Source organism: Mytilus californianus, unplaced genomic scaffold (assembly GCF_021869535.1).
Source record: "Mytilus californianus isolate M0D057914Y unplaced genomic scaffold, xbMytCali1.0.p SCAF_4, whole genome shotgun sequence".
Lineage (NCBI taxonomy): Eukaryota > Metazoa > Mollusca > Bivalvia > Mytilida > Mytilidae > Mytilus > Mytilus californianus.
In genome coordinates this window covers 36,557,892-36,584,803 of record NW_026262690.1, presented here as the reverse complement: position 1 = coordinate 36,584,803, position 26,912 = coordinate 36,557,892, and the positions used below count along the sequence as shown (strand labels likewise).

The 26,912-nt window shown below is 32.4% G+C and overlaps 1 protein-coding gene across 1 annotated transcript; it reads right to left on the bottom strand.

Annotated features, from left to right (window-relative positions):
- Positions 1–12,644: 12,644 nt before the first annotated feature.
- LOC127737980 (translation initiation factor IF-2-like) lies at positions 12,645–23,319 on the bottom strand. Its single transcript, XM_052248950.1, has 11 exons — positions 23,175–23,319; positions 21,254–21,335; positions 20,710–20,787; positions 19,511–19,620; positions 19,209–19,290; positions 18,912–19,001; positions 17,046–17,155; positions 16,744–16,825; positions 16,387–16,476; positions 14,529–14,761; positions 12,645–12,758 (listed from the first exon to the last, which is right to left on the bottom strand). The coding sequence occupies exons 1-10, from the start codon at positions 23,235–23,237 to the stop codon at positions 14,532–14,534; spliced, it is 1,017 nt and encodes a 338-aa protein (XP_052104910.1). The 5' UTR covers positions 23,238–23,319; the 3' UTR covers positions 12,645–12,758; positions 14,529–14,531.
- Between the last annotated feature and the right edge of the window lie 3,593 nt (positions 23,320–26,912).

The window sequence follows — 26,912 nt, the reverse complement described above, 5'->3', positions numbered from 1 at the left end:
AGTTAAGCTTCCACGATATTCAAAATAATCTATTTAAACAGTCCATTTATAGACACAAATGTAGAACTGCTTACGTATAGTGAATTTAACCATGTAGAGATCACGCACAAAACGTGTGGTGAATGAGGTTTTTTTTTACAAAATTAAATAGTTTCATTTACAATCAACGTCAGCGAGCTGTCTGTTAAAATGCATTTGTATGTTTAATTTCAAATATGTGCTAGAGCAACTATCATTCCTGAAATCAATTGCAATCATGCATATTTATCTTAGGGTGTAGTTTAAACATATTTTATTTGCTTAAATATGCAAAAGGGATGTGACACAAACTAATCAAACTTATAAAGTCTTCTCTTAGGGTATAAAACCCGTGCAAAGAATATAGATGATTTAGTAGTTCAGTGTAAATAATAAGTCATATATGCTTTCGTCTTAATGAAAAGAACACTTTATACTTTTGTTGCGTCCGAAGCACTTTTCTGAATAAACCTTCATCAATAACACTCGAATAAAAAATTGGAAGCTTTAAGGCAATGGTGTGCAAATAATTGAGTATTTGAGAAAAAAGAGACGGAAGATACCAAAGACACATTAAAAACTCTTAAGTCGAAGACAAACTGACAACACCAAGACATAAAACGAAAAAAAGTAAAGTCAACAAAACACCATACAAAAAACTAAAGATTGAGAAACAAGAACCCCACCTTAAACTTGGGGGTGAACTCAGGTGCTCCGATAAGAAAGACAGTCCCTGTCCATATGTGACACCCGTCGTATTGCTCATCCAAGTACAAATCCGGTGATAAGTCTCCTCTGGTGATGAGGACGGGATTGTGATTACGTAAGCTCTGGAATATCGTTTCAATTGAGAGAGATATACTCCATATACAGGCGTTGATAGAATGTTGCTACATAGAAATGGAAAGTTCACAATTGAAAAGCTGAAAGCATCCCTTTGGTCATAAAGTTTTGTTTACAATCGACCCTCATTGTCAATATCTAGATGTAAGTCGAAATATTATGCAGACCTAACAGTATCTGTGGTATCCCTTATTTCAAACTCGATGGGACAAAAACGTTCAACATGGTCACTAAAAAATAGATTACTTTAGTATTTGATGAGAGGACATCACATATATAGCGGAACGTGGAGTTAAAGGATAATGATATTCCTTTCATTCTGAGAAGCTCCTGTATACCAAACTTTAAATTATTTAGTGAAAGGACTTTATATCTATTGCGGAACGTGGATTCAGAAAATAGAGGAGCACAATTATATTCCATAGGAATGTCGATGTTTGTTGGAAAACACGTCCTCCAAACGTAACAAATATGTTGTCAATAAAAAAAAAAGCATCTTGATGATGTCAGTTTCAGATATTTATTTGTTTGCTTCAGAATGTTTTTACGATTTATTCCTTCGTAGAAGAGAGGTGGAAGATACCAAAGGTATAATCAAACTCATAAGTCCATAACAAACTAACAACACATGGCAAAAAAAGAAAAATTACCAAATGTAACAGCAGTTAAGATAAAACTACATAGGAAACTAACAACTGAGTATCACAAACCTAACCAAAAAACCAGGATTCATATCAAGTTTTCCGGAAGGGTAAGAAGATCCTGCTTCATATGTGCTACCAACGTGTTGCTAATGTAAATGCAAATCCGGCGATACGTCTCATTCGGTGATGTCACAATTGAAGAAAAGAAGACGGGATTGTGGTTTACGTCAATTTGAACATATCCCTGGTCATCTATGAAACCAATATTCCATAACGGCCAGCGAATGATGGCGTCAGTTAAGATTTTCAAAGGACAAAACATTTGTATCAACGTAAGCCAATCGTTTTGATGTAGTTCTTTTATTCTGTCTTTAAATCTAGAATAGTGTAAAGGGTAAAGAAGTCAAATGTTTTTATACTATAGCAATATAATGAGATTTAGATTGTATGAAGGGGCCTTGGTGGCCGGATGGTCTAAATAGTTTATCTACTGTATCACTAGCCTGTCAACACTGATGTTGTGAATTCGAGTCCCGCAAGTGGCAGGTGTGTTCAACTGCAATCTTAATTGACTAGGCTTGTTAGTTTTTCTACCGAAGGTCGACGGTTCTCTACGGCCACTCCGACGTCCTCTCCCAATAAAAACTGACCACGAGGAAATAGCCAAGAGTGCCAAAAGGGGGGTTAAACACCAATCAATCAAACAATCAATAGATTGTATGTACTCTAACCGATTTTTCATAATTCTTTAGTATCCACACCTGATCCACACAGCCCCAAGAGAAGGTAGTTTTACAGTAACTCCGAAGTTCGGCTTTAGTTGCAGATAAAACTGATGTTAATAGTTTTGAAAGAGGTTTCGTTGAGCACTTGGCAGTCTCTGCAAAGTGACGTTGTTTGTTAGGACACTTATGTAATTTTGATATCCAGTACAGTGGAAGAAGATCAAGTTCTTTGTCTTTCGTGGAAATTTTTATTCATAGAACAGACCTTTGATTGTTCAAGATTTCCTGTTTGGTAAGTCTCATAGGCGTATATGTTGAGTTTCGTCAATACCTCATTCCGTTATCGAACAGTTTATGTAATGTGATATTCTACAATTTTACGCATTGAATGCTACTGAACGGATGATGTCCTCGGGGATAAAAATGTCTACCAGCAGTAATATCGACCCAGTGGTAGTAAAAATGAAGTGAAAGTTTCGAAGGGGACACTAAAAACTCATAAGCCAAAGAAAAACGACGAAATGACGAACAAGTCCACAAAATACTACACAAAAAAGATTGAGCAGCAAGAACCCTAAGAAAAACCAAGGGTAAACTCAGGTGCTATAGAAGGTTAAGCTCTGTGACCAAAGAGCTTTATGATAAAAACGGTCGTGAATAGAAAATCCAATTCCTCTTAAGGTCAACTTTGCCCGAAAATGTTGGAACCTTTCTAAATTATACAACGGAGTATTTAAAGATATGTTATGAAACATGTCAGTACCGAAGCACTGGCTACTGAGCTGACGACAAATCTGGAACTATCCGTACGAGATTCGGTATCGACTCAGTGCTAGGAAGGAAATTGTTGATATATAATGTGGTGCGTCCAAAGCTCTTATCTGCTTTATCTTCACCAGAAACAGGCAGACCCTAACATTTAAAATTCAATGCTTGAATACTTGAGGAGCTTTATAACTACATAAAAAGAAAAGAGAAATCCACCTAAGGTTAAATTTGCCTGAGACTATTGGAACCTTAGTCTTTTTAATAATTTATAAATGTTTTAACGGAGAATTTTAGAAATGTATGGAATTAATCATGGCAGCAAAGAAGCACTGAAATCTGGCCTAATAATGGAAATATAACTGTATAATAATGGTGCGTCCGAACTAAAAAAAATTCATGAAACAAAATGATGATTCTTAACAACTAATGATAATCAAAAATATTTAACCTAATTGTAAACTTTCTTTTAGAATTGATAACTATTGTTTTTTGTTTTTTTTATACTGATCTTCTTAAATTGAATATTCAAATATACAAATATCGTTTTGAACTCAAAAAGTTGCACTTAATACATTAAAATCATTGTTATTGGTTTACTTATTAATAATATTTCTGTGAAAACCCAAACGTTCTAAACCACCTATGGATAATGGACCTCTGTTTCGAATATTCCCTGAAATTAATGAAACTCCATAAATTATTTAAGATATGTACATTGGTATCAGCCATTAAATGGTTGCAAATGACACGTTATTTTAACGAAACATGTTTTTTTTAAATAGTTGTATTGAATAAATTCCCCTAGACCAGCTTGGGTATCTTGGGTATGGGGCACCCCTTCAAAATTTAGTGGGAATTAATCAAGTTAATTTTTCTGTATCTATTTGACACATTCAATTGCTAAAGTACCAGGCTTGTTGCAATTCGTGAGAAACACTAGTCAGTATTAGGATTAGTTATAAAGGTTCCTTACAAAAGTATTCAAAACATGGAAGTCTAAATTATTTCCTATACGATGCGTTCTAAACGCCAACTAAAACTACCAAAGAAAACAATGGTAAAGTGATTTGAATTTAAAAGTAATAGCAAGCAAAAATAATAAGCCACCAAACATCAGAAGAACTGAAGAACTGAAGAAGTCTGTATCGCTTGTTCCAAGGTTTTGTTTACAGAACTTTCCATGTAATTAGTCAAAAGTATTGCATGTTTGTATTGTTACGCCTTGAACTCTAATTACTATATATTTTAAGTGATTTATATCTTTAAATCATTGAAAGTTACTTCTAGTAATATAAAAGAAGATTATTATACGAATGACTTAAATAATAAGTCAATATTGCTACGTAGACTAATTATATAGATTTACCTAATATCAGATAAAATAATATTTTCTGTTTGCGTACGAGTCTTTTGATGGGTTGAAGAAAACGGTTGATTATTAACACACTTGAACAGTTTCTTTAACGTGAACCTTTAAAAGATCTTAAATAGTTACGTATCTTCCATGATATTTTTCTATTCAAACATGGTTTTTCAATTAAATTAATCCAAAAACTTATTTTTGATTTTTTCAATTTTAATTTCCCTACAGTGTATGGTGTAAATGATATCATTTGTTGAATTTGGAGGTAGACTTTTTCAACAAATTGTCGGCATTCCTATGGGAACGAACTGTGCGCCTCTCATTGCCGACCTCTTCTTATTTTCATATGAGTCGGAGTTCCTTCAGACACTTGTCAAAAACAAGAAGATCAAAGAAGCCAGATCAATTAATTTCACATTCAGATATATTGATGATGTTCTTTCCATTAACAATCCAAACTTTTCTGATTGGGTTCCATTAATATATCATCCAGAACTAAAAATTAAAGAAACAACAGACATGGCTTCCTCCGCCTCATTTTTAGACGTATACATCGAATTTTACATAAGCGGTCATCTTAGTACCAGAATCTATGACAAACGAGACGATTTACATAAGAAATTATCATTTTTTTCCACCTTAGAAGCAATATACCAACTTCACCTGCATATGGGATATACATTTCTCAACTCATTCGGTATTCAAGAGCTTGCAGCTGCTACTCAGACTTTATAAAACGTCACCAATGTCTGAGCAGAAAGTTGAAGAACCAGGGTTATTTCAAAGAACGCCTCGTCCTTTTTCTAAAAAAGTTCTTCAGAAGATACCAAGACCTTGTTGATAAATATTCCGTATTAACTTCACAAATAATACATGATGGTCTTGAAGTATAGATTCTAGGTGCTTACGTTATTAATCATCTTACTTAATTACGTGATATAGCGTTCTTTTATTTGTCTTTGTAAATTATTATCCTTTACTGTTAAGCCAATTTTTGGTAATATCCTTTTGGCGTGGCTCGATACTTATCATCCCGCCGTTGTATTATTGTGTTATAGTCATTTTTTGTATTCTTGTTTTTCATTTTTGCTTATGAGCTTTGTCTATATGCCATTTTGTTTTCTTTGTTGACATATTTGTCTGTTTTCATAGTGACTAAGATTAAAAAGATTCCTATTTTTGACATGTTTTCATTAAACGACTGGTACGCAAACAGAAAATATTATTTTGTGTCTGTTTATTTCGTTCACACAGTGTTGTCAATTTAATAGAATTTTATGCGACTGTCATACAAGTGAGATGTTACCTAGCCAAAAAACCATTTTTTAATCCACCTATTTTCTACATAAGGAAATGCCTGAGCCAAGTCAGGAATATGACAGTTGTTTTCCATTCGTTTGATGTGTTTGAGCTTTGGATTTTGCCATTTCATAAGGGATTTTCCGTTTTGAATTCTTGGAGTTCGGTATTTTTGTTATTTTACTTTTATCAAACACATCAATGAAACCCCTCGATTACTAGTATCATTTTTAACAAAAATTAAAATGTCTATTTTTATGTATATGCATACAACCATAATGTTCTTAGTTAAGATTCCATTTTTATATGAGGGAAAATATTTGAATATATTTCGTATAAGGAATTAAATTATACATTTCGATTTTCTCGTCAGCCGACATTTTTTATCAATACTTAATTAAAAAGGGATAAACACAAGTACAATGGACACATAGGTCTTATGCCTTTATATAATATTTTATACGACATTTTTATACTTTGATTTGTTAGCCACGAGGTTTAGGCTGGTTGTAGAGTTAACCTTTGGAATAAATCTTTTTAGCTTTAAGTTCGATTCCTTATTTTTCATTTTTGTTCTTTTTGCTTTCTTTTACTGTTTTCGTTATCTGATATTTTTGCAATGATCGTGTACATTCTGCATGGTTTATTTGTATAGTATTGGATATTCGTCTTGTTTAAAGTCAACTTTGCCTTCGTTTGAAAAGACGTATCATTAGTACTTTAGATAATTATTACAATGGATAAGTGTCGGTTCGTAAAAAGATATCATTCGCCCTCCGGCCTCGTATTTTATTTGTATCGAATGAACTATTGATTGTATCTCCTTTATTTATAGGTAAGTCAATACTTGGTCATGTTTTATGAACATTGAAAGCCCGAGGGGTAGCCGATGGTTTTGAATGTTCTTAAAACATGACTAAGTATTGTATGGCCAATTTAGAACATATTCACACCATCGAGTTACATCACCCCCAAGGTTGACTAGGGAATATAAATATGGTCACTCTTTGTCTTCTCCCGAACGGCAGTAAAACCCTTGCCAAAGTTGGGCATTCGTTTGGCTGTGCGGGATGTACAAGTACGCAGCCACGTCCGGTCATAATTAAAACCGATGCCTCATGTAGAGAGTGCCATGCTTTCTGCACGTTAAGAACACTTGCAATAACTATTCGAGGGGTCCGTACGTGGCCTGTTGCAAGGCAAAATGTCTATCCCTATCCAATTTACCCTCATTTTCCAGTGACAGTCAAGTTTTTCCGACATTCATCCCGAATGACCTCTATTACAGGATCTGCCTATTGTATTTATTGTTAATTTGATCTCGTCCTTAACATGCATGAAGTTTTTGTCACTGAACATTAAGCAACCAACAATCAATCAATCAATCGAGTAACATCACCAAATTATCTTTTCCTATTGTTATAAATCAAACCTCAAAATCAGGTCAATTTAAAGTGTTAACGTGGTTAGGATGTAAATCATATCTTATGGTCATTCCAACAGATGGAATAAAAAAAACCACTAAGATATGTTTGTGGATAAAAGAGGATAATTTGATTTGATTTGAAGAAGAGTATCTTGTTTCTGTTTCAGGCAAACTTAAATACTTACATATCTAAAAAAAAAAACACAATGATAAATCAGCTTTTCAAAACTTGTATATTTTTTATAATAATGATAAAACTTAATCAATAAATATTCAAATTACGATTGTTCCAAAATCAGATGTTAACTTTACTTTATTGATAAATGTATTGTTTTTTTCCTTAAAAATTCCTTTGCTTTGTATATCAAGTCATTGTTACTTAAAACATATGGAAACATTGACTCTAAGGTCTGATAAATTAATAAGATTAAGTATTATTTTACCTACACCTTTTCACCCGTAAATAAGATTAAGTATCATTTTATCTGGACCCTTTCCCCCAAAGAACAACAGATAAGGATTCAGAAAACTTCGGGTCACTGTATGGACTTCAACAGTCAACAAAACCAATATTGTAAAGCAAGCTTTAAAATGCATCAGTAAAATAAAATGTGAAACAATTAAAAAAAAAAAGAAATCAACGGTCTGATTTAAGCTACAACATTACAGCAAATATGACAACAACTGAGCTTCATAGCCCTGACTTTTGACAGGCAAAAAGATTAGCGAGGTTAAACATGTTTACAGCTGTTACATGATTTGGTGTTTTGTGATTTTCCTTTTAGAATCGGTTTATACTATCTTCCTTCAACGTTTGTTTTTTTTTCTTTCATCGCAGATTTTCATTTCGCACTGTGTGATTGCCGAATTTCTTACGAGGGTGTCATGGTTAAGGTCTCTGCATACAGAACAGTTATCGACGAATTAGAGCACGGGAAGACAATAACTCAATAAAAGTACATTTTTGAAGATTTGAATAAAATAAAGCTAGGATTCTCTTTTCTATGTACGCACGTTTTTTTTTTAGTAAAACTTATACTTCAGGAATTTAAAATGTGTTAATTTTTTTTTGTGCTGCTGTATTTGTTGTGTACAAATTGTAATGTTGTACAAATTATAATTTGTACATAATTTTTGTACAAATTATCAGTGTTTTATGAACCGCTTAACACAAATGGATGATAAAAGCAAACAGTCTTATGTTTCGCATATTTCTGTCATATTTCAATGACTACATGACACAGTCTAATACTGAGCATTGCTACAAAAACATTATAAGAACACAAAAAGACTTTTTATGGATATGACTTTGGTATAAGGAGACAATTAAATATAGAATTTAATTATTTCGAGTTTTAGGACAAAGAGGATAGCACTAAATGTTAGCTTGAAGTATATAAATTTGAATTTAGGACATTAAGCTGATAAATTTTAGAAGATAAACATTTATCACCCGGTGCAAAAGGGTGTGTGTCAAAAAACTTATAACTTGTACAAAAATCCTGTACAAATTATAATTTGTACAAACTTACATCTTGTACACAACATAAATATAGCGTGGTTTAAACTACCGGTACATTCAACCATTTCATTTAATTAGTCTGCAACATTTATAAGTATGTTATTCAAAACAACCATTAAAAAAATTTGAAATCTAATTGCGAAAACAAAATATATAAAGTAAGAACGAATTATAAATAATTGTAATTAACTATAATGTGTTAAAAAGTAAACAAACTTCAAACGTGAGAAATGTAAACATGAAATTGTTCATTTCAAATCGTATTAAGTAAGTTAGATAAAATAACTCAATATACCATTCAATTATGTTTTCGTGTTTTTTGGTCTTTACTTTAATATTCTCATATGTTCTCATTTGACCGTGAAAAATGCGCCGTCATAGTAAAAAAGTAAGACGCAGTACGTATGCGACATTCAAGTCGACAAACGTATTTCACTGACATTCATCCTTATTGAAGATTCATTCTGGGTTATCGAATTTGCTGGGAAGGAGAAAGATTCAAAAATTAAATATATATTAATGAATATACTGTACTGTACTATACTATAGAAACACGTCACAGTTACATAAAACATTCATATGTACCATTTCATATATTTATATCTAAACATGAAATTGTGTTCACAATCTTCTTCCTGGAGGACTGATTTACACATGTGTAACTTAAATAAACCTGCACAATTTTTGCGAAATGAATTTATATTTGTCCAGCAATACTTTTGAAAAAAGGTCATTTCTCCAAGTATTCAAAGACCTTCAAACTTAACAAGTAATAATTTGATAAAATTCATCATCAATATCATTTTGGTTGCAGACATGACAGGTTTGTCGTTTCACGTCAGACCTCGGCATTTCCCTTCGCAACTTGTGTTCAGTGACTATAGCATATTGAAATTTGCAGTAAATGTATGCTAATAATGAATTATTTGGTGATTATAAAATTAGCAAATTCTGTTCTATAGTCTTTAATGGGAGATTCAGCTAGCTATAAAACCAGGTTTTCCCCATCATTGCCAGAACCAAGTCAGGAATATGACAGTTGTTTTCCATTCGTTCCGTTGGTTGTTATAGTCGTGCATTTGGTTTTTGTCAGGTTAAGTTTTATGGACTTCCCCTTTTTAATGTACCTTGGAGTTAAAACATTTTAGTAGACATATCTAAATATTTGTTAACCATTCACTCTCTTATCGATAGCTATGAATATGTATCAGTAATTTTGTTTAGTAAAAACTTACCAAAGATACCACCAGGCTTATAATCTTGTACGCCAGACGCAGTTTCGTCTACATAAGAATAGTTTGTGACGCTCAAATCAAAACAGTTGGAAGGACAACTCATATACGAAGTTAAACAGTATTTAAAACTGAAAATTCAAACAAAATGTGTAGGCTAATGCATTATATACCTGGGGTAGAAAACTCATGCTATTTCGAATAATTCAACATTTGATAAACAGAAAATTTACAGAAAAAATAAACATATATATTCAATGATATTTCATGTCAACACAAAAGTCAGGTGCTCACTACTGGGCTGGTGATTTAATCGAGTGATAAATATCCACCATCAGTGGCATCGGCCCAGTGGTTGTAAAAAATCATCAAAGATACCAGGCTTATTATTGTGTACGCCAGACGAGTAGAACATTCTACTGTTATAAGAAATACCATCTGTTAATCATTTACCTTTAAAACCATGGCAATGAAAATAGATAAATACTTAAGAAAATGAGATATTATGCTCTATTTACTGTCCATAATTCTACCTACAAAAATATCATCCAAACTATTGCATAAAGCGATATTTCGAATCTGCCAAATTCAGCCAAAATTATAAAAATCTGAATTTCTCTTGCAGTCCTATTTCGTATTCTAATGAGATAAGTTAAGAATACGTTTTTCAAAAAGTTTGTAAGTGAAAGTATTGGAAACAAACTTGCATATATTTGTACGAGTTTCATATCTTCCATGATCTAAAACCAGCTTGATACATTACGTAAAGTAGTATGACTGCTTATATTTCTTTCCTCGATCAGAAGAGTGCATTTTCCTTTGACGAATGAATAGATTCACAATTACGTCCACTCTGATTAGGGGAATTTGATTAAAAGTACGAATAAGATACTCTGGATTCATTTATATTCGTGGAGTAATTGTTTTTGTCGATTTCGTTGTGAAACAACAATCTCAACAAACTAAAAATTTTCTATCGGCTAGTGTTCAAACTTTGTCAAAACCACGAAACCAAATGTCGACGAAGATGCAAATTTCTCTCAATCCACGATCATAAATTAATCCACAGTAAGTAAAATTGTCTGAACATTAACAGAAACTCTTTGGACGGTCTGTAGGTGACCGATTGTATAGTTTATAAATTCCTCACTGAACTAAATTATCACTTTTTGTGCAGTTACGGTCATAATAATAATCCTCTTTTCCCGTTGTCCCTTTTTAATCATACTAATGGATGTGGGGCCAATTTTGTATCGTCCTACATATTCACATTATTTATCAGATATCTTGATGTGCATAATGATTCTTCAAGCGTTTATATTTTGTACAGATTGGTTGCAAAGATGACTGACTTCGTACATCACAGACTATTCAAACCGATGACAACTACTTTCATAGATGAGGAAAAACGTAGTTTTTTAATGAAGAATTTGCAAATAAAGGTTTCGATACTATCAATTTTAGCAATATTATCGACCAAAATCATGTGCAGAAAACAATTCCTGAATACTTCAAAGATAAAACTACACCTGTCATTTCATATAACATTACTCAACCTAATGTGATGTTCAACCACAAATGATATTATATACCTTTATTCTCAATTATGTAAATTCTGGACCTCCCGATTGGTCTTGTACACACATGTTCCCGCTGGTCATGTTGTTATTACTGGCCACCTTGGCAGCATCATAAACAATAAACAATTAAGAGAATTGCTAGTTAAAGGCCCAAAATGTTCAATTCATAAGCCGATCCACTGAAAGAAGGACTTCAGGTTACTGATATATGCAGTTGAGGGTTATACTAGAAAATTGGTGAGGCGCGAGCCAGAAGAACTAAATCTGGACACTTTATCTAAATGGATCAAAGCTGTTCTGTCATGGATTCAGATGTACATTCAAAACCAACAACGTACATAGAGCACACGGCTAGCTAACCCTTTCAAGAAACGCGAGATTGTGGATGCTTCATCGTCTGCCGTCTACAGATATGTTGTTCTTCGAGGAGACAAGTCCTCTAACAACAGTTTTGGAATATGCAAAACTCATTATTATGAATGTCTAACTAAAGAACTTGGAATTCACAGCAAAACTGGGAATCCAACATATACCCCTACAACATTCACGTAAGAGGATATTTTAAAAATCACAAATCCATCCTTCTCTCCTTGTATTGATGTCCTTTCACTCAAAAACACACATTTCAGTGAGTTGCTTTAAAAGGTTGTTTAAAATAAATTTCAATGTTTTATTGCTTTACAAAAAGAACTACTAGTATATGAACTCGTACTCTGTCATGCTTTTCCCCAAACTGTTAATGACGTCTCTACATTAAATCCGTTGGATGTGTACTGATTGATACTTTAGTCTGGGAGAACTTGATTTATGTATTAGTTGTTATTGACTTAGAACAAGCTTTCAGTAACTGCGAGCACTCATAGATCGGTACTTTGTGAGTTGGATTTTTTTGTGCTTCTGATTTTGGTCTTTTATAGCTAACCTTACGGTATCGGTTTTGCCCAATGTTAAAGGCTGTACGGTGACCTATAGTTGCTAACTATGTCATTTGGTCTCTGGTGGAGAGTTGTCTCATTGGCAATCTTACCACATCTTTTTATTTTTATATACTAGTATAGTTGTTCAAATCCACGTCATTTTGACTCTGTTGGATAGTTGTTTCATTGGCATTCATACCACAACTCTTAATATATACCAACAGACCCTTTTATAATAATAAGAAGGCATTCTCAAAATGGCGAAGTGATACATTTTCTCGAGAAAAAAATATTAAATCAACACGGCTTTTATGGACATAATATTTTTAATGAAGCAAATAATGAAAATAAGATAGAAATGTCATTTGTTTGTCGTTGAATCTTTAATCTTGTGATCGTTTCCTTGTCCGTTGTCTGGTATCTGAAAACATGTAACGAAATATGAAACTTTATCAAGAGTAGATTTCGAATATCTAATTGATCATACATAGCAAACGGAATGTTAAGCTACCTTGTAATATTATCTTTACAGAAGTTGTACTTGTTTTTCTCTTTAGTGGATACAAAGGTTTACAATAAAGTAAGTAGCGTTTTTACAGCATCACCGCACTTCTTTTCCCCATAGTACAGTTGGCCTATATGAAATGATGTATTATCAGCGGCATGTTGTTGATAGCATTATATGCCATACTAAGTATATTTCAATAAATTAAATTTCAAGTATGTTGTTATTTCTTTGAAAACCAAAATTACAAATGTTTTAAGATAAACATGTTTTCCGTTGCGTTTTCTTACTAAGGGAGCAATAAAGCCGTGATATATTCAGCAGTGTAGTTTTACGTTGGACAAATGTCTTCATCTATGCATCATTTCTCCATATTTAAGTAAAACAAGGAACATAAAACCAAAAGTGCTAGTAAACGAATTAGTATTCAGCGACGGATCCAGGATATTGAGAAGGATATGCTGTTGTGCCCACCGAAAAAAGGGGCGGTAATAAAAATCTGAAAAGTATTTAAACTAATTTTCGGTTATAATATGAGCTTCTAGGTCCATTTGTCCCTTTGGTCTGCCCTTGATATGTCACTGTAAAAGAGATGCGAAAGATACCAAATAGAAAAAGGCCACAAGACAAACAACAGTACACTAAACCCCGGAAAGGTAACAAGATACTGCTCCACACGTGGCACCCCTGTTGTTGTTCATGCCTATAGTTGTTATGACTTTGGTAAATAAAGATTAATTAATGCAAGTATAAACCCGCTGATAAGTCAAAATCGGTAGGTCACATTCGGGGAAAAGAGGACGGGAATGTGGTTACGACGATTGGAACATATCCGTCGTCATCTGTGAAATAGATATTCCATAATGATGAACCAGCTCGTGATGGCATCCGTAAAATGTTTGAAGGGATGATTTCAACTTCTTTACTTGAAAGTCTTTGTTTAATAGCTTCCTTATGAGCAGCAACCCTCAATCAAAGAAATCATGATAGGAAACGCAAGCCCTGGAATATCGTATCAACTGTAAAATGTATTTAGCCTATTACAAAATGCGATTTCGGATACTTTTCTCTTTCAAGAGTTTTCAATATATATGAACAATGTATCTTGGATAATCATCAATAAGGCAGTAACCAAATAGTAAAACTAAAACGGAAAAGATGTCCAGTTCTATCAGAAATTTTAATGAAAGTTTTAAAAAAGTGTAACCTTACATATTGTGTCTTATTTTTAATAGTGACATTTTGTCTGAGTGTGGATTTGCATGGAGGGGGATGCATGCAAATCAGGAGATGCATAACAAGTTGACGCATCCAATCTCACTCCTTCTGGAGATAATTTGATTTTCTCGGGATTTTTGTTCTTGATTTGTATGCTCTGATTTCAGTTATGAGATTTGAACACTGTAAACTACTGTTGCTCTGATTTATGTGAAAAAGCAATAATTGAATAATACTTATACAAATGTATTTTCCATTGAGAAGATGGAATATTGAGATTACCAAATGAAGAATTTTACTCGTGATTTTTCATTAAAAAACATGTTTATTTTGGATTCACAATGAATTTAATATTTTACTTGAAAGTGTGAATGTGTTTTTCAACTGTTGACGATTTTTTTCTGTTTTATTTCTTTTTCTCGAAGTTTAATAAACAAGCAGTGTTATCGAGCGTATTTAATTTGTTACCATTTAATGCCTTCGATATAAAGAACCAAGAGCTCTATAAAGAGCTATTTTTCGGCGTTTTACTGATTGTTCGCTAGGTCTGTTTTCAGGATCCTGACCCTCATTTTCTTCTGGGATTTCTGGTTTATCCTGACTTTTATCGGGGTTTTCTGGTCTTCCTCCATTTTCTCCCGTGTTTTCTGGTCTATCTCCATTCGTATCCGGTTCTGCTGTACCATGGGGCCTTTTTGGTCCTAAAAGGAAAAATAGGATGTATTTTCGTTTAAGGAAGGTGATACAAATCAGTCTTGAAAAAGTACTCATGTCTTCTTAACAATGAAAGAAATATTTGAATCCTTCTGTGAGTTTTTTTTTTTAGTTTTGGCTTAATTGTATGTTTTGGAGTTTAGTGTGGCGTCTATTTTGCATTTCGTAGCGTTATTTACAGGGGAGTGTTTTATTGCTCTCCTCTGCACATCACCAGAATAACTTCTGGGGAAGCGTCCAAAAAATGAATCTAGACCTTTTCGAGAGATATTCTGGAGAAGTAGCAATCAAATACAAATTCAAGATGGGGTCGAATGTAGCAGAATTTTTAGTGTTGTAAAACTTAACTGAAGTTTCCAATGATTTATTGGAAAATTCAGTCAAGTCAGTTCATTCGAAAGACATAACTGTAATTGTGTTCTCGGTTTTGTCATTGATGTAAGTGTAAAAGCAAAGTTGACGCTAGAAAGTATGCAAAAAGTTACAAAAGAGACGATTTTTTCGTTCTCGATTGTTAATTTTTCCTTTTTGGACGGTGATATGTTCCTTTAGCACCCGTGTATATTTCACAACTTGTTTGATATGCCCGTGTTTGTAGTCGCGTTTAAAATTAACTGAATGTAATTTAGTATAACTGGTAATTTATTGAGTCAGGGGTTTCGTTACTACAAATTTATTAAAACCTTTACCAAATTATTTCATAGATACAAAGATATAGGTAGATGCAGATATGTTTTCATTTATGTGTGCTCGTCATAAATTATGCGTGTTTTAGTTTCTACAGATAAAACTTAAGTAATCGTTATTTGGAAAAACAAAAAATACCATTAGCTTGGAGTGTATAATATCTTTAAAAAACTTCTTTTGTCGCTACCGGTTTAAAGGAGCAAGACTTGTACATGTATCACACATATTATTGTTTAGATAGACTTTTAAACATGAAGAATAAAACATATAAACTCCATCATATTTTTAAGATTGATACGCAAATTTTATGATTTTGTAATTTAATGTTTTCAATTGATACCATTTGTCTCACGCAATTATTTAAGGAAACTAAAATGAGGAAAGTCAGATTACTTAAACTCCGAGGAATTGCTATTATCAATATTATTTTTTTTTATGTTATACTGAAATGTTATGACATTCGGGTCTCTGATTAGTTTTTTGTGGTAAATTAATCGAAGAAACGTTAAAGGAAAAGTATACATCATTTTAAAAACCATGAAGTATTCTATTTATAACAATACCAGTAAAGGATAATGGTAAGTTATGTCCTACTCTAGAATGTGAACCCATTACAGTGACACTTCACATATGAATAGATCTTCTTATGTTTTAGGGTATAATAGATTCGTAATTATTTATGTGGTAATTTCTTTTTGTAAGATCGAAAATGAAAAGTGTCCTACTACGTGTTAAATCTATGAAACAAAAAAATCCATTAACCAGTGTAGAATGTACCTGTTAAAAACACAATTTTTATAAGTCTTTGATATTTTGTATAGTTTGATTGGTCATTGACGATTACCCTAATATCTAGGTAATATTTCATGTATATTAAAAGTAAATACACATTAAGTAGTTATGCACCGTATTTATTAATATTTACTTTTGTTACCCATTCTTCCTTTACCACTATCTTTGTCTTTTCCGCCTCCTAATTTATCTTCTTTGCTGCCTTTCCTAGAGCTTCCTTTACCTGGTTTGATAAAAATGACAACCATGATAAAGACATTATAATGAACAACCACAATATGCAGTTATATTCCATCGTTTAAGAATATTTGTTAGGCTAAACTAAATTTTTGGTGTAGGTTTTCTGACTTTATTCCTAGAATTCCGAAACTTTTATGTCAGTACAAAACAGTAAACCAAATGATTTATTTCAATGCTCTATTCGTTATACAAAATCAGAGCATATACATACTAAGTCATTAAACAAACGTTTCTGAATGAAAACATGTACCTTTCAAGAAGTCTTCGATCTCCTCTTCTATTTCTTTTTCTAGATCCTCGTCAACAGATTCCTCATATGCTCGCCGACGATTCTGTAAAATTTATTTCATATATAAGAACAATCGATGCACTGGTTTAACATTTTGCTTTGTTTCTTAACTACAGGTTTATTGCCAATATATTCAAAAATAAAGACCGAACACGAAAAGTAAATATATTTCATAAATTATATTTAATAATTCTTTATAATTAAATTGTTTTTAGCAGTCTCTTACATACATGTTCGACATAGTGTACATGTATAACTTTTACCTCTGGCATTACTGGCATATCCGAAGGTTTGGGTCCCTTTCCATTTGTTTCTGGTCTTGCTGGTCTGTCGTTTTGATCTGGCTCTGCCGTACTGCTTGGTCTTTTTGGTCCTAAAATAAAGAATATAACGCATAAATTGCTACAAAATGCAAAACAAATCAGTTGAATACTGAAAAGATAAATAGATGAGAAAGAGATAAGAAAATCAAAACAAAGCGAAGAAAGATGCAATTGCAGCAAAAACGCCAAAATATTGCATAATTCGAAGCTTTATTTTTTTTCATTTTTGCCTCTGTCCCAAGTCAGGAACCTCAAGTCTTTGTTATTCTTCTGTGAGTTTTTTTAAAAATTTTGGTTCATTTGTATGTTTCGGAGTTTAGAGTAGCGTTCATTTCGCATTTCGTTGCGTTATTTACAGGGGCGTGTTTTATTGCTCTCCTCTGCACATCTCAAGAATAACTTCTGGTGAAGCGACCAAAAAATGAATCTGGACCTTTTCGGGAGATATTCTTGAGAAGTAGCAATCAAATACAAATTCAAGACCGGGTCGAATGAAGCAGAATGTTAAGTGTTGCATGACTTGACTGAAGTTTCCAATGATTTATTAGAAAATTCAGTCAAGTCAGTTCATTCGAAAGACATAACTGTAATTGTGTTCTCGGTTTTGACAAAAGAGACGATTGTTCGTTCTCGATTGTTAATTTTCCCCTTTTGGACGGTGATATGTTCCTTTAGCACCTGTGTATATTTCACAACTTTTTTGCTATGCCCGTGTTTGTAGTCGTGTTTATAATTAACTGAATGTAATTTAGTATAACTGGTAATTTATTAAGTCAGGGGTTTCGTAACCACAAGTTTATTAAAACTTTCACCAAATTCTTTTATAGATACAAAGATATAGGTAGATGCAGATATGTTTTCATCTATGTACGCTGGTCATAACATATGTGTGTTTTAGTTTCTACAGATAAGACTTAAGTTATCGTAATTTGGAAAAAAAAATACCATTAGCTTGGAGTGCATAATATCTTTGAAATACTTCTGTTGACGCTACCGGTTTAATGGAGCAAGACTTGTTCATGTATCACACATATTTTTTTAGATAGACTTTTAAGCATAAAGAATAAAAATATAAACTTCTTCCTATTTTTAAGATTGATAAGCACATTTTATGATTTTGTAATTTAGTGTTTTCAATTGATACAATTGTCTCAAGCAATTATTCAAGGAAACTAAAATGAGGAAAGTCAGCAACGGATTACTTAAACTCCGAGAAATTGCTATTCAAACAATCAAAAGACAAGAGAAATAATAGGATCCCGTTAGAACCTTTTAAACAAAAAATCAATCAATCAATATTATTTTTCTATGTTATACTGAAATGTTATGACATTCGAGTTTTCTTCTGATTATTGTTTTTGTGTTAAATTAATCGAAGAAACGTAAAAGGAAACGTATACATCATTTTAAAAACCATGAAGTATTCTATTTATAACAATACCGGTGAAGGATAATGGTACGTTAGGATAATGGTACTCTAGAATTTGAACCAAGTACAGCGACACTTCACATAGGAATAGATCTTCTTATGTTTTAGGGTATAATAGATTCGTAATTATGTATGTGGGTTTTCCTTTTTGTAAGATCGAAAATGTAAAGTGTCCTACTACGTGTTAAATCTATGAAACAAAAAATCCATTAACCAGTGTAGAATGTACCTGTTAAAAACACAATTTTTATAAGTCTTTGATATTTTGTATAGGTTGATTGGTCATTGACGATTACCCCAATATCTGGGTAATTGTTCGTGAATATTAAAAGTAAAAACATATTAAGTAGTTATGCACCGTATTTATCAATATTTACTTTTGTTACCCATTCTTCCTTTACCACTATCTTTGTCTTTTCCGCCTCCTAATTTTTCTTCTTTGCCGCCTTTCCTAGAGCTTCCTTCGCCTGGTTTAATAGAAATGACAACCATAATAAAGACATTATAATGAACAATCACACTATGCAGTTATATTCCATCGTTTAAGAATAGTTGCTAGGCTAAACTAAATTTTTGGTGTAGGTTTTCTAACTTTATTCCTAGAATCCAGCATATACATACTAAGTCATTAAACAAACGTTTCTGATGCTTCAAAATAATAGGAAAAAATGTACCTTTCAAGAAGTCTTCGAGCTCCTCTTCTATTTCTTTTTCTAGATCCTCGTCAACAGATTCCTCATATGCTCGCCGACGATTCTGTAAAAATTATTTTATATGCTAGAACAATCGATGCATTATTTTAACATTTTGCTTTGTTTCCTAAACTATAAGTTTATTGACAATATATTCAAAAATAAAGACCGAACATGAAAAGTAATTAAGTTTCATAAATTATATTTAATAATTCTTTATAATTAAAGTGTTTTAGCAGTCTCTTACATACATGTTCGACATAGTGTACAGGTATAACTTTTACCTCTGGCATTACAGGCATATCCGAGGGTTTTGGTCTCTCTCCATTTGTTTCTGGTCTTGCTGGTCTGTCGTTTTGATCTGGCTCTGCCGTACTGCTTGGTCTTTTTGGTCCTAAAAGACAGAATAAATCAAGGTACATGAAAAAGATAAAATCACTGAAGTTTCATAAAAACCATATGAATCAGACTTAGTTTCTATTCTTCAATTTCATATCAACTGTAATGACATAGATAAAAACTCTCGGAAAAACGAATCTATATTTATCTTGACAAAATATCTCAGCTTTTTGTCTGAGTAATACTTCTCTGAAACGTCCGAACAACTGATTTTTTAAAGGCAAAATGACAAAAGGGAATGTTTGGTCCTCCGATTTAAATCTGACTGTTTAAAACTTTTGAATACATTATGTTGACAAATGGGAAATGTCATGTGTGTATGTTGCATAATGTACATTTGACATATATATCTGTCTTCTACTGTTTACTCTCATTTTGTCGAATCTGCAGATTTGGCTATAAAAACGAGGCGGAGAGAAACTTACAACGCCATGGCCAGTTTTTCAATTGATTTGTTTCATGCAATATTTAAAATTCTACTAAAAAGTACTTTCAACATAGCAGGTTCAGAATTTAAGGGAAATCTCAGTGAACAGTAATTTTAGTTTATACAACAATAGATGTTGATAATGCGTTGTCAGCAAAGTTGCGTCAAAAAGGAAGATAGCACGTGTAGAAATAGACATTGTTGGTTTCATTAGAATGCTTTACATCAAAAACAGAGATGTTTTAAAATAATTTAATCAGGAACGCTCAGGAACGCTCACCCCCCCCCCCCCCCCCCCCCCCACCTCAAAACCCAAATGAAAGACAGGGGATATAAGTACTTGAATACGTGAAAAGCTATATGACCAAAAGGGACAGAAAAGAATACTTGAATTTGAACCTTAGTTTGCTACTTATTTGTAGATTTATCAACACAGAATTTAAGAAAGGCATCATGCTATAAATTATGTCAGTACTGAAGCACTGACTACTGAGCTGTTGATTTGAAAAGAAATCATTCAACTCGTCACCGAACAGCACTGATAATTAAATTATGCTCTACGCGCATTCTTGACTTAATGTTTCGTTCAGTCATTCGTTAAGTATTTTTCGACATTTAAGTTTTGGGATTAGTTATTCAATAAATATTAATATTTACCTTTGTTACCCAGTCTTCCTTCGCCTCTTCCACCTCCTGATTGATTTTCTTTTCCACCTTTTCTCAGTCTTCCTTCATCTGATTGATAAAAATGAGAAAAAAAATAATATACGGCACTGCCATGAACAAACAACTTCTAAAACACATTATAAAATTACATTCAAGAATTTATAACACATACTTTGTAATGTTAAAAATAAAAAGATGTGGTCTGATTGTCAATGAGACAACTCTCCACAAGAGATCACAGACATCGAAATTTACAACTTTAGGTTACCGTACGGCCTTCAACAATGAGCAAAACCCATACATAATTGTTGATTAAAGGAGATCCTATGAGTATGATTTGTGTTTGATTACTTTGCATTTTCAATGCAAATTTTGATATATTGCTAAAATTTCAAATTATTATGTCAGAACAAACCAGAAACCAAATGATTGCATTCAATGCTGAACCATTGGTTGAAATATTCTGAGATCATATATACGTAAGAAATTATTAAACACACTTTTCTGGTTCATCCAATTATAAAAAAACGAGTACCTTTCAAGAGTTCTTCAAACTCCTCCTCGATTTGTTTTTCGAGATCCTCGTCAGCAGATTCCCCATCTTGCCGGCGATGATTCTGTAAAATTCACAACATTTGTTAAAATTATAGATATATAATTTTAACATTCTGTTTGTTTCCAAAAAAAGGAAACCGGTGTAGGACCAATACATGTAATCACAGAGGGCCCATCTGCGTGCAAATGCGTAAATTGTGATCAATATCCCTTAAATCCCGTAACAAGGTAGTATCAACATGACGGTTTATTATAGTAAACTGCACATGATGGCAAAAAATCACTCTAAATATGAGAGTTGTCTGTCAAACGGTCTCAACGGAGTGGCATTCACAAGGGTAATAATGTTACAATAGTCCAATAAGGTCAAAGTTATGTATTATAATTCCCGTAAAATGTTCGAATGTAAATGAAAATTTAATATGGTCAACTACATATAATGTCAAACGATCCTACTTAGTCCGAGAATTTTTTCTGAAACGGTTTCTGGGGAGTTGTATATACGAGGGTCATTGTGGGACGATAGTCCAAAATATTATCAAAGTCCCATATCTCCCATAAAAATGACCGAATCAAAATGATGGTATAATATGGCAAAGTACATACAATGCAAACGGTCGCCTTTAAACATTAACGAATGACAACACACTTATAGAAACACTTGTTGTAGAAAAAAGCGTATAACTATAATGTATGTTTAAGTGTATTGCTGTTTGCATCGAATGAATTTAAAACTTGACATGTTTTATTGACACCATTGACAGTTATCCCGCATCTCACATTATCACATTATTTATATAGCAAAATAAAGAACGACAATTCTCTTAAAACATCCTACTTGAGAAAAAAAATCATACATGTATATGTTAAGGTAGCTGTGGTGTCTTCCTTCATCTTGGATTTTGAAGTAGCAGATAACAATCGGTCTAGATCTTTAATGAAATGTGCAAATTTCGAGAGTAATATGTAAATCATGTGTAATACTTTTCAAATTTAATATAGAAAATTAAGTATTTTATCATATTTTACGGCTATATTTTACCAAAAATAAACCAGAATATTTTTGTTTGGTTCATTTTTTTTCAACTTTGTAACATAAGGGGAGATAACTCAGATCAAGTACCTTTTATAATAGCATGTTTATGAATTTACCTATTTTATTATGTAGCAAGAAAACGAGTCCGGTGACCCATTTTTTTTCTTTTTCTTATCGGAAAGCATATTATTAGAGCTATCTTTTCATATTTTATCATAAAATTCTATGGTTTATTTTTCATTTTATCACACAAAGTTGAGGTTTCCATGCATAATCTATACAAAAGCTGACAATTTTGCACAACCTGTGGCGTGAAAAAAATGCCCGGTGACCCATACTGTTTATTATATTTTCGAAAAAAGCATGATATAAACTACATTTTGACAAATTATTAAAAAAATGTATGGATTTTAATTTAGCTTATTTTTTTTACGAAGCACTTTTGATTCATGTTCCAATTGGTGTTGTACCAAATGTTAATTTTTTCCCCCATGATGCAATCTTTATACGTTAAAATCTGATTTGTAAAAAATAGTTTTCAACCGACTCATCCAGATTAGATTGGAAAATATATAATATATACCTTTCACTCATATTTGTGCATAAGACGATCTATTTTACTGCGTGTTGTTGATGAAGTGTGTTCTTTTTAATTTATAAATGAAAAGCACAAAACCTTTCGAAAAGAAATAAAAACCATTATATGGTTGAATCCACTAACCCTGAACTATGTTTTACAGGCTCAATTTAGATTTGACGTTTTATCCTTTGCATTTTTCGTGTGTTTTCCGAGGCAAATTCAAAAATATATTACAGTATTACAGATTGATAAAGAAATTACAACTAACATAAAACAAAAACTTACCCTAGGATAGGCTTGTGAAATGCACAAGAAACCTAGAAGGACAACTACTAACTTCAGATTCATTTTGATCCCTGGTGATCAGAAGAGAAATTTCTCCAGTTTTATACTATACCGAGTGCCAATTTCTCATTCACAGTATTACTTATATTCAAAGAAATCACGATTTCATGTTTTTTATTTCAAAAGAATTAAAAGAGAATAAACGTTTTCATTGAACTGGGGGCGTTTAAAAAAAAAACCTGATACGGTATTTGTTTAACTAGATCTTTAAATTGAGATCAAAGATATTTTGAATGTTTTCATTTTGAGAAATATAATATTCAATATAAAATCTATTATATTATAAGACAGTTAAAACATTACCGTTAGAATCTTATCACTAACATGGTTTTTTAAACTCATTATTAGAAAATAAAATAAAATAGTGAACCGAAAGCAATATATAGCGAGATCAAAGCCGTCTGTTGTCAGAATATAGCCCCAAAATTTTGAATTAAAAGTCAAATCTAAAAAACTAAACATTGTCTGTCAGTTGTTCCAAATAAAATATATATTCTGTACATGTTCTATGTGATTATCTATAGTGCTATTGCCCTGTAGTCTTGTCAGTTGTTAAAGAACCTGTTTACATAACAGATATAAAAGAGAATAAAAAAGGGATTAAAAAAAATGGTGTCCGATTTGTTTACATCGTTAGGACTGGCCTGATGAAACATATTTTAATACAATAATCACACCAACGTGATGTTGGTAATAATTGTGAAAGTACGGTCTGGCCTTATGTTTGTAATTTGTTTTTAATTTCATATAGCTCAATACTGCCAACAGTTAAGACGCCATTCATAGTTTGATGGGAATCTGTCCCTTGAATATCTTGCACTTTTAATGATGATGTAGTTTACAAAAAGTCATAAAATTTACCAGGATTACAATTTAGTAAACCAGACACGTGTTTCTTCATCATACAATTGTTCCCAACGAAAGTAACTTCGAAAATGTCTGAACCAAGTCAGAAATATGACAGTTGTTTCCAGTCGTTCGATTTGTTGACATAGTCGAGCGTTTGGTTTTGTCAGTTTTCATGGACCTCCCATTTTTTTTTATTTACTTTGGAGTTCAGGATTTTTCTTAGAACATTTTTTTCCGTTAAGAGTGGAATACCACATAACTACTTTGCTTAATAATTTATCCTTGTTACCAACTCACGAGTGTAAGCATACGATCATCAGAAACAAATGACCCATCAAGAGGATTACATTATTTTTGTGTAGAGATTTTTTATGATTAAAGAAATTGTTTGAATAACCATGATTAGAAAAACAAACCAACACAAACATAGCTGACTATGCGGTATGGGCTTTGCTAGTTGTTGAAGGCAGTACGGTGACCTATAGTTGATAATTTCTGTGTCATTTGGTCTATTGTGGATAGTTGTCTCATTGGCAATCATACCACATCTTCTTTTACATACTTAACCAAAAAGGTCACTAGAGACAACATTATATCTCTTAGAACAGACTTTTGTTTTTATCGTTTTCAAAGATCTAAAGGTATAAAACCAGGTTTAACCCATCATTTTCTTCGGAAAATGCCTGTACCAAGTCAGGAATATGACAGTTGTTTTTCACATGTTCTGTTCGTTGATAACGTTTGATTTTGTCAGTTTTTATTGACTTCCCCTTTTTGGATTTACCTTAGAGTTCGGTATTTGGGTTATACTTTGTTTTGCCTGAGTCTAGCTGAGTAGTAAATAAATTCAAAATACTGCAATATTTCTGCTTTTAAACTTAATGTTCGCTTTCCTTGGAGCCATTTTATCATTTTAAATTTGTCTATGTTCTCGATCGTAACTATAATGAAAGCTCCAAGAACTTTTAACAGTAACATTACTTCAGAAATGTAATATTTAAGTTTCAAAAAATTTATATATAATTTTAGATAAATTGTCGTTCTTATCAATATTCATTTCCATTTTCAACATTTATGATATTTTGACTGAGTGTGGATTCGCATGACGGGCGATGCATGCATAACTGGAAATGCACTCTGTATTTCTATTTATGAAATTCATTCGATTTCCTCAGTTTTCATTTTACCTTGATTTGTATCTTCTTAATGGATTTTATATGAGATTTGAAAATCAGTACTACTGTTGCCCTTGATTAAAATCTGTTTAACGTGATTGCAGGCAAAAAAGCATGTGACGCTAGAGATACTATACTACCATCATATTAAAATGAGAGGTACACATACTTTGATCTAATTGTGTATATTGATTCAGCGAAGCCGTAAGAATGTTGTGAATATAATGTTTGAAATACAAATTGACCGAATGGAAACAATTGCAAAATGAGTCAAACGCAATTGAAACTATTCAAAATAATGTTCAATTGTTTATTTACAAGATTATTGACATATACTTTATCAAGCATTTAAAGTTCTGTTTTCATACTTCAATGCCATAAATAGGGTTCGAGTTCATTTTGATGAAAAGTATGCAAATTTTAAATAAATAATTGGCGTCACGTATTGTGACCCTTATTATGTACAGTGGAGGAGTCCTACAAATATCTTTTTTCCGAAAGTGTCACACAATCGTGATGTAAGTAATATTGTATATAAACAGTGTGACCTTGCACAACGTTAAACTTTAAACCATTACCCTTTACATGTTAAATGAGTTCATCTATTGGTTTCTGTCCATTCACGTTATACATAAGTAATTACAATATAAAATGTGCATTTAACAATTTTTCAGACATATTACGATTTAGTAAGACGTAGTTTATTATGGCTTAAAATTTGATAAAGTCCGATATGTAATTTTGTTATGAATTCAGATCAGAGCCCTTCTTCGAAAGCCTTACTATCTCGTTCTCGTGCACATGGAACAACTGTGAACTCGTTCTGTAACAAACACCAGCCCAAGACTGAAATCATGTGTTACTATGATATAAGCATACGGTGATAGTTGCCAAATAGTCGTCAGATAACATTTTATATCATTTATTTAACTGTTAAGTCTTCGGTTTAGAATATCTTATCTAAATGCATTACTGAAACATACAGCAAATGCCCTGTATCATATGAATTATCATTGATATTGTCATATTTATAAATTAACTGTTTACAAAACTTTAGAATTCTTCGAAATACTAATGATTTTCTATCACAGGAAAAGATTACCTTAGCTGTATTTAGCAAAACCTTTCGGAATTTTTGGTCCTCAAAGCACTTCAACTTCGTACTTTATTTGGCCTTTTAACTTGATTCGAGCGTCCACTGATGAGTCTTTTGTTGATGAAATTAGAAATCTGATATCTTTGATGATTTTTTATACATTGGACTATCAGTCTCCGAGGGTATCATCAGCTAGTCAGTTCTTCGGTACTGAAATGATTGATAACTAACCTTTTCTCTAAATAGTCCGTTTATAGATTTATGAATTATTAAGAAACTAAGGTTTCAACTGCCTGAGGCAAAGTTGACCTAAGATGGATTTGGCTATTATTTTAAAAGTCCTTTTTGGTTATCCAGTTCTCCAACTGTGTTGGTTCTTTTACATCCTTGCCTTTCAAATATTCGGCTTTGATCGAGCGTTCCTCGTGAAGGTAAATCCAGAATAGCGCCACATGTTGCATGCATTCCATCATATCCTTTCTCAGGATTATAATGTTTAGATATATAATAAATTAAACACAACAAATTGACATTTGTATTGTATGCTGTAACAACCCT

Excerpts from the sequence above, each read along its gene's own strand:
- LOC127737980 (XM_052248950.1), bottom strand. The coding sequence starts at position 23,237 with ATGAATCTGAAGTTAGTAGTTGTCCTTCTAGGTTTCTTGTGCATTTCA. Across the intron at positions 20,788-21,253 it reads GTTTGAAGAACTCTTGAAAG|ATGAAGGAAGACTGAGAAAA; the intron begins GTACTCGTTTTT and ends TTTATCAATCAG. Across the intron at positions 14,762-16,386 it reads AGGAAGAATGGGTAACAAAA|GACCAAAAAGGCCCCATGGT; the intron begins GTAAATATTAAT and ends TTTTCCTTTTAG.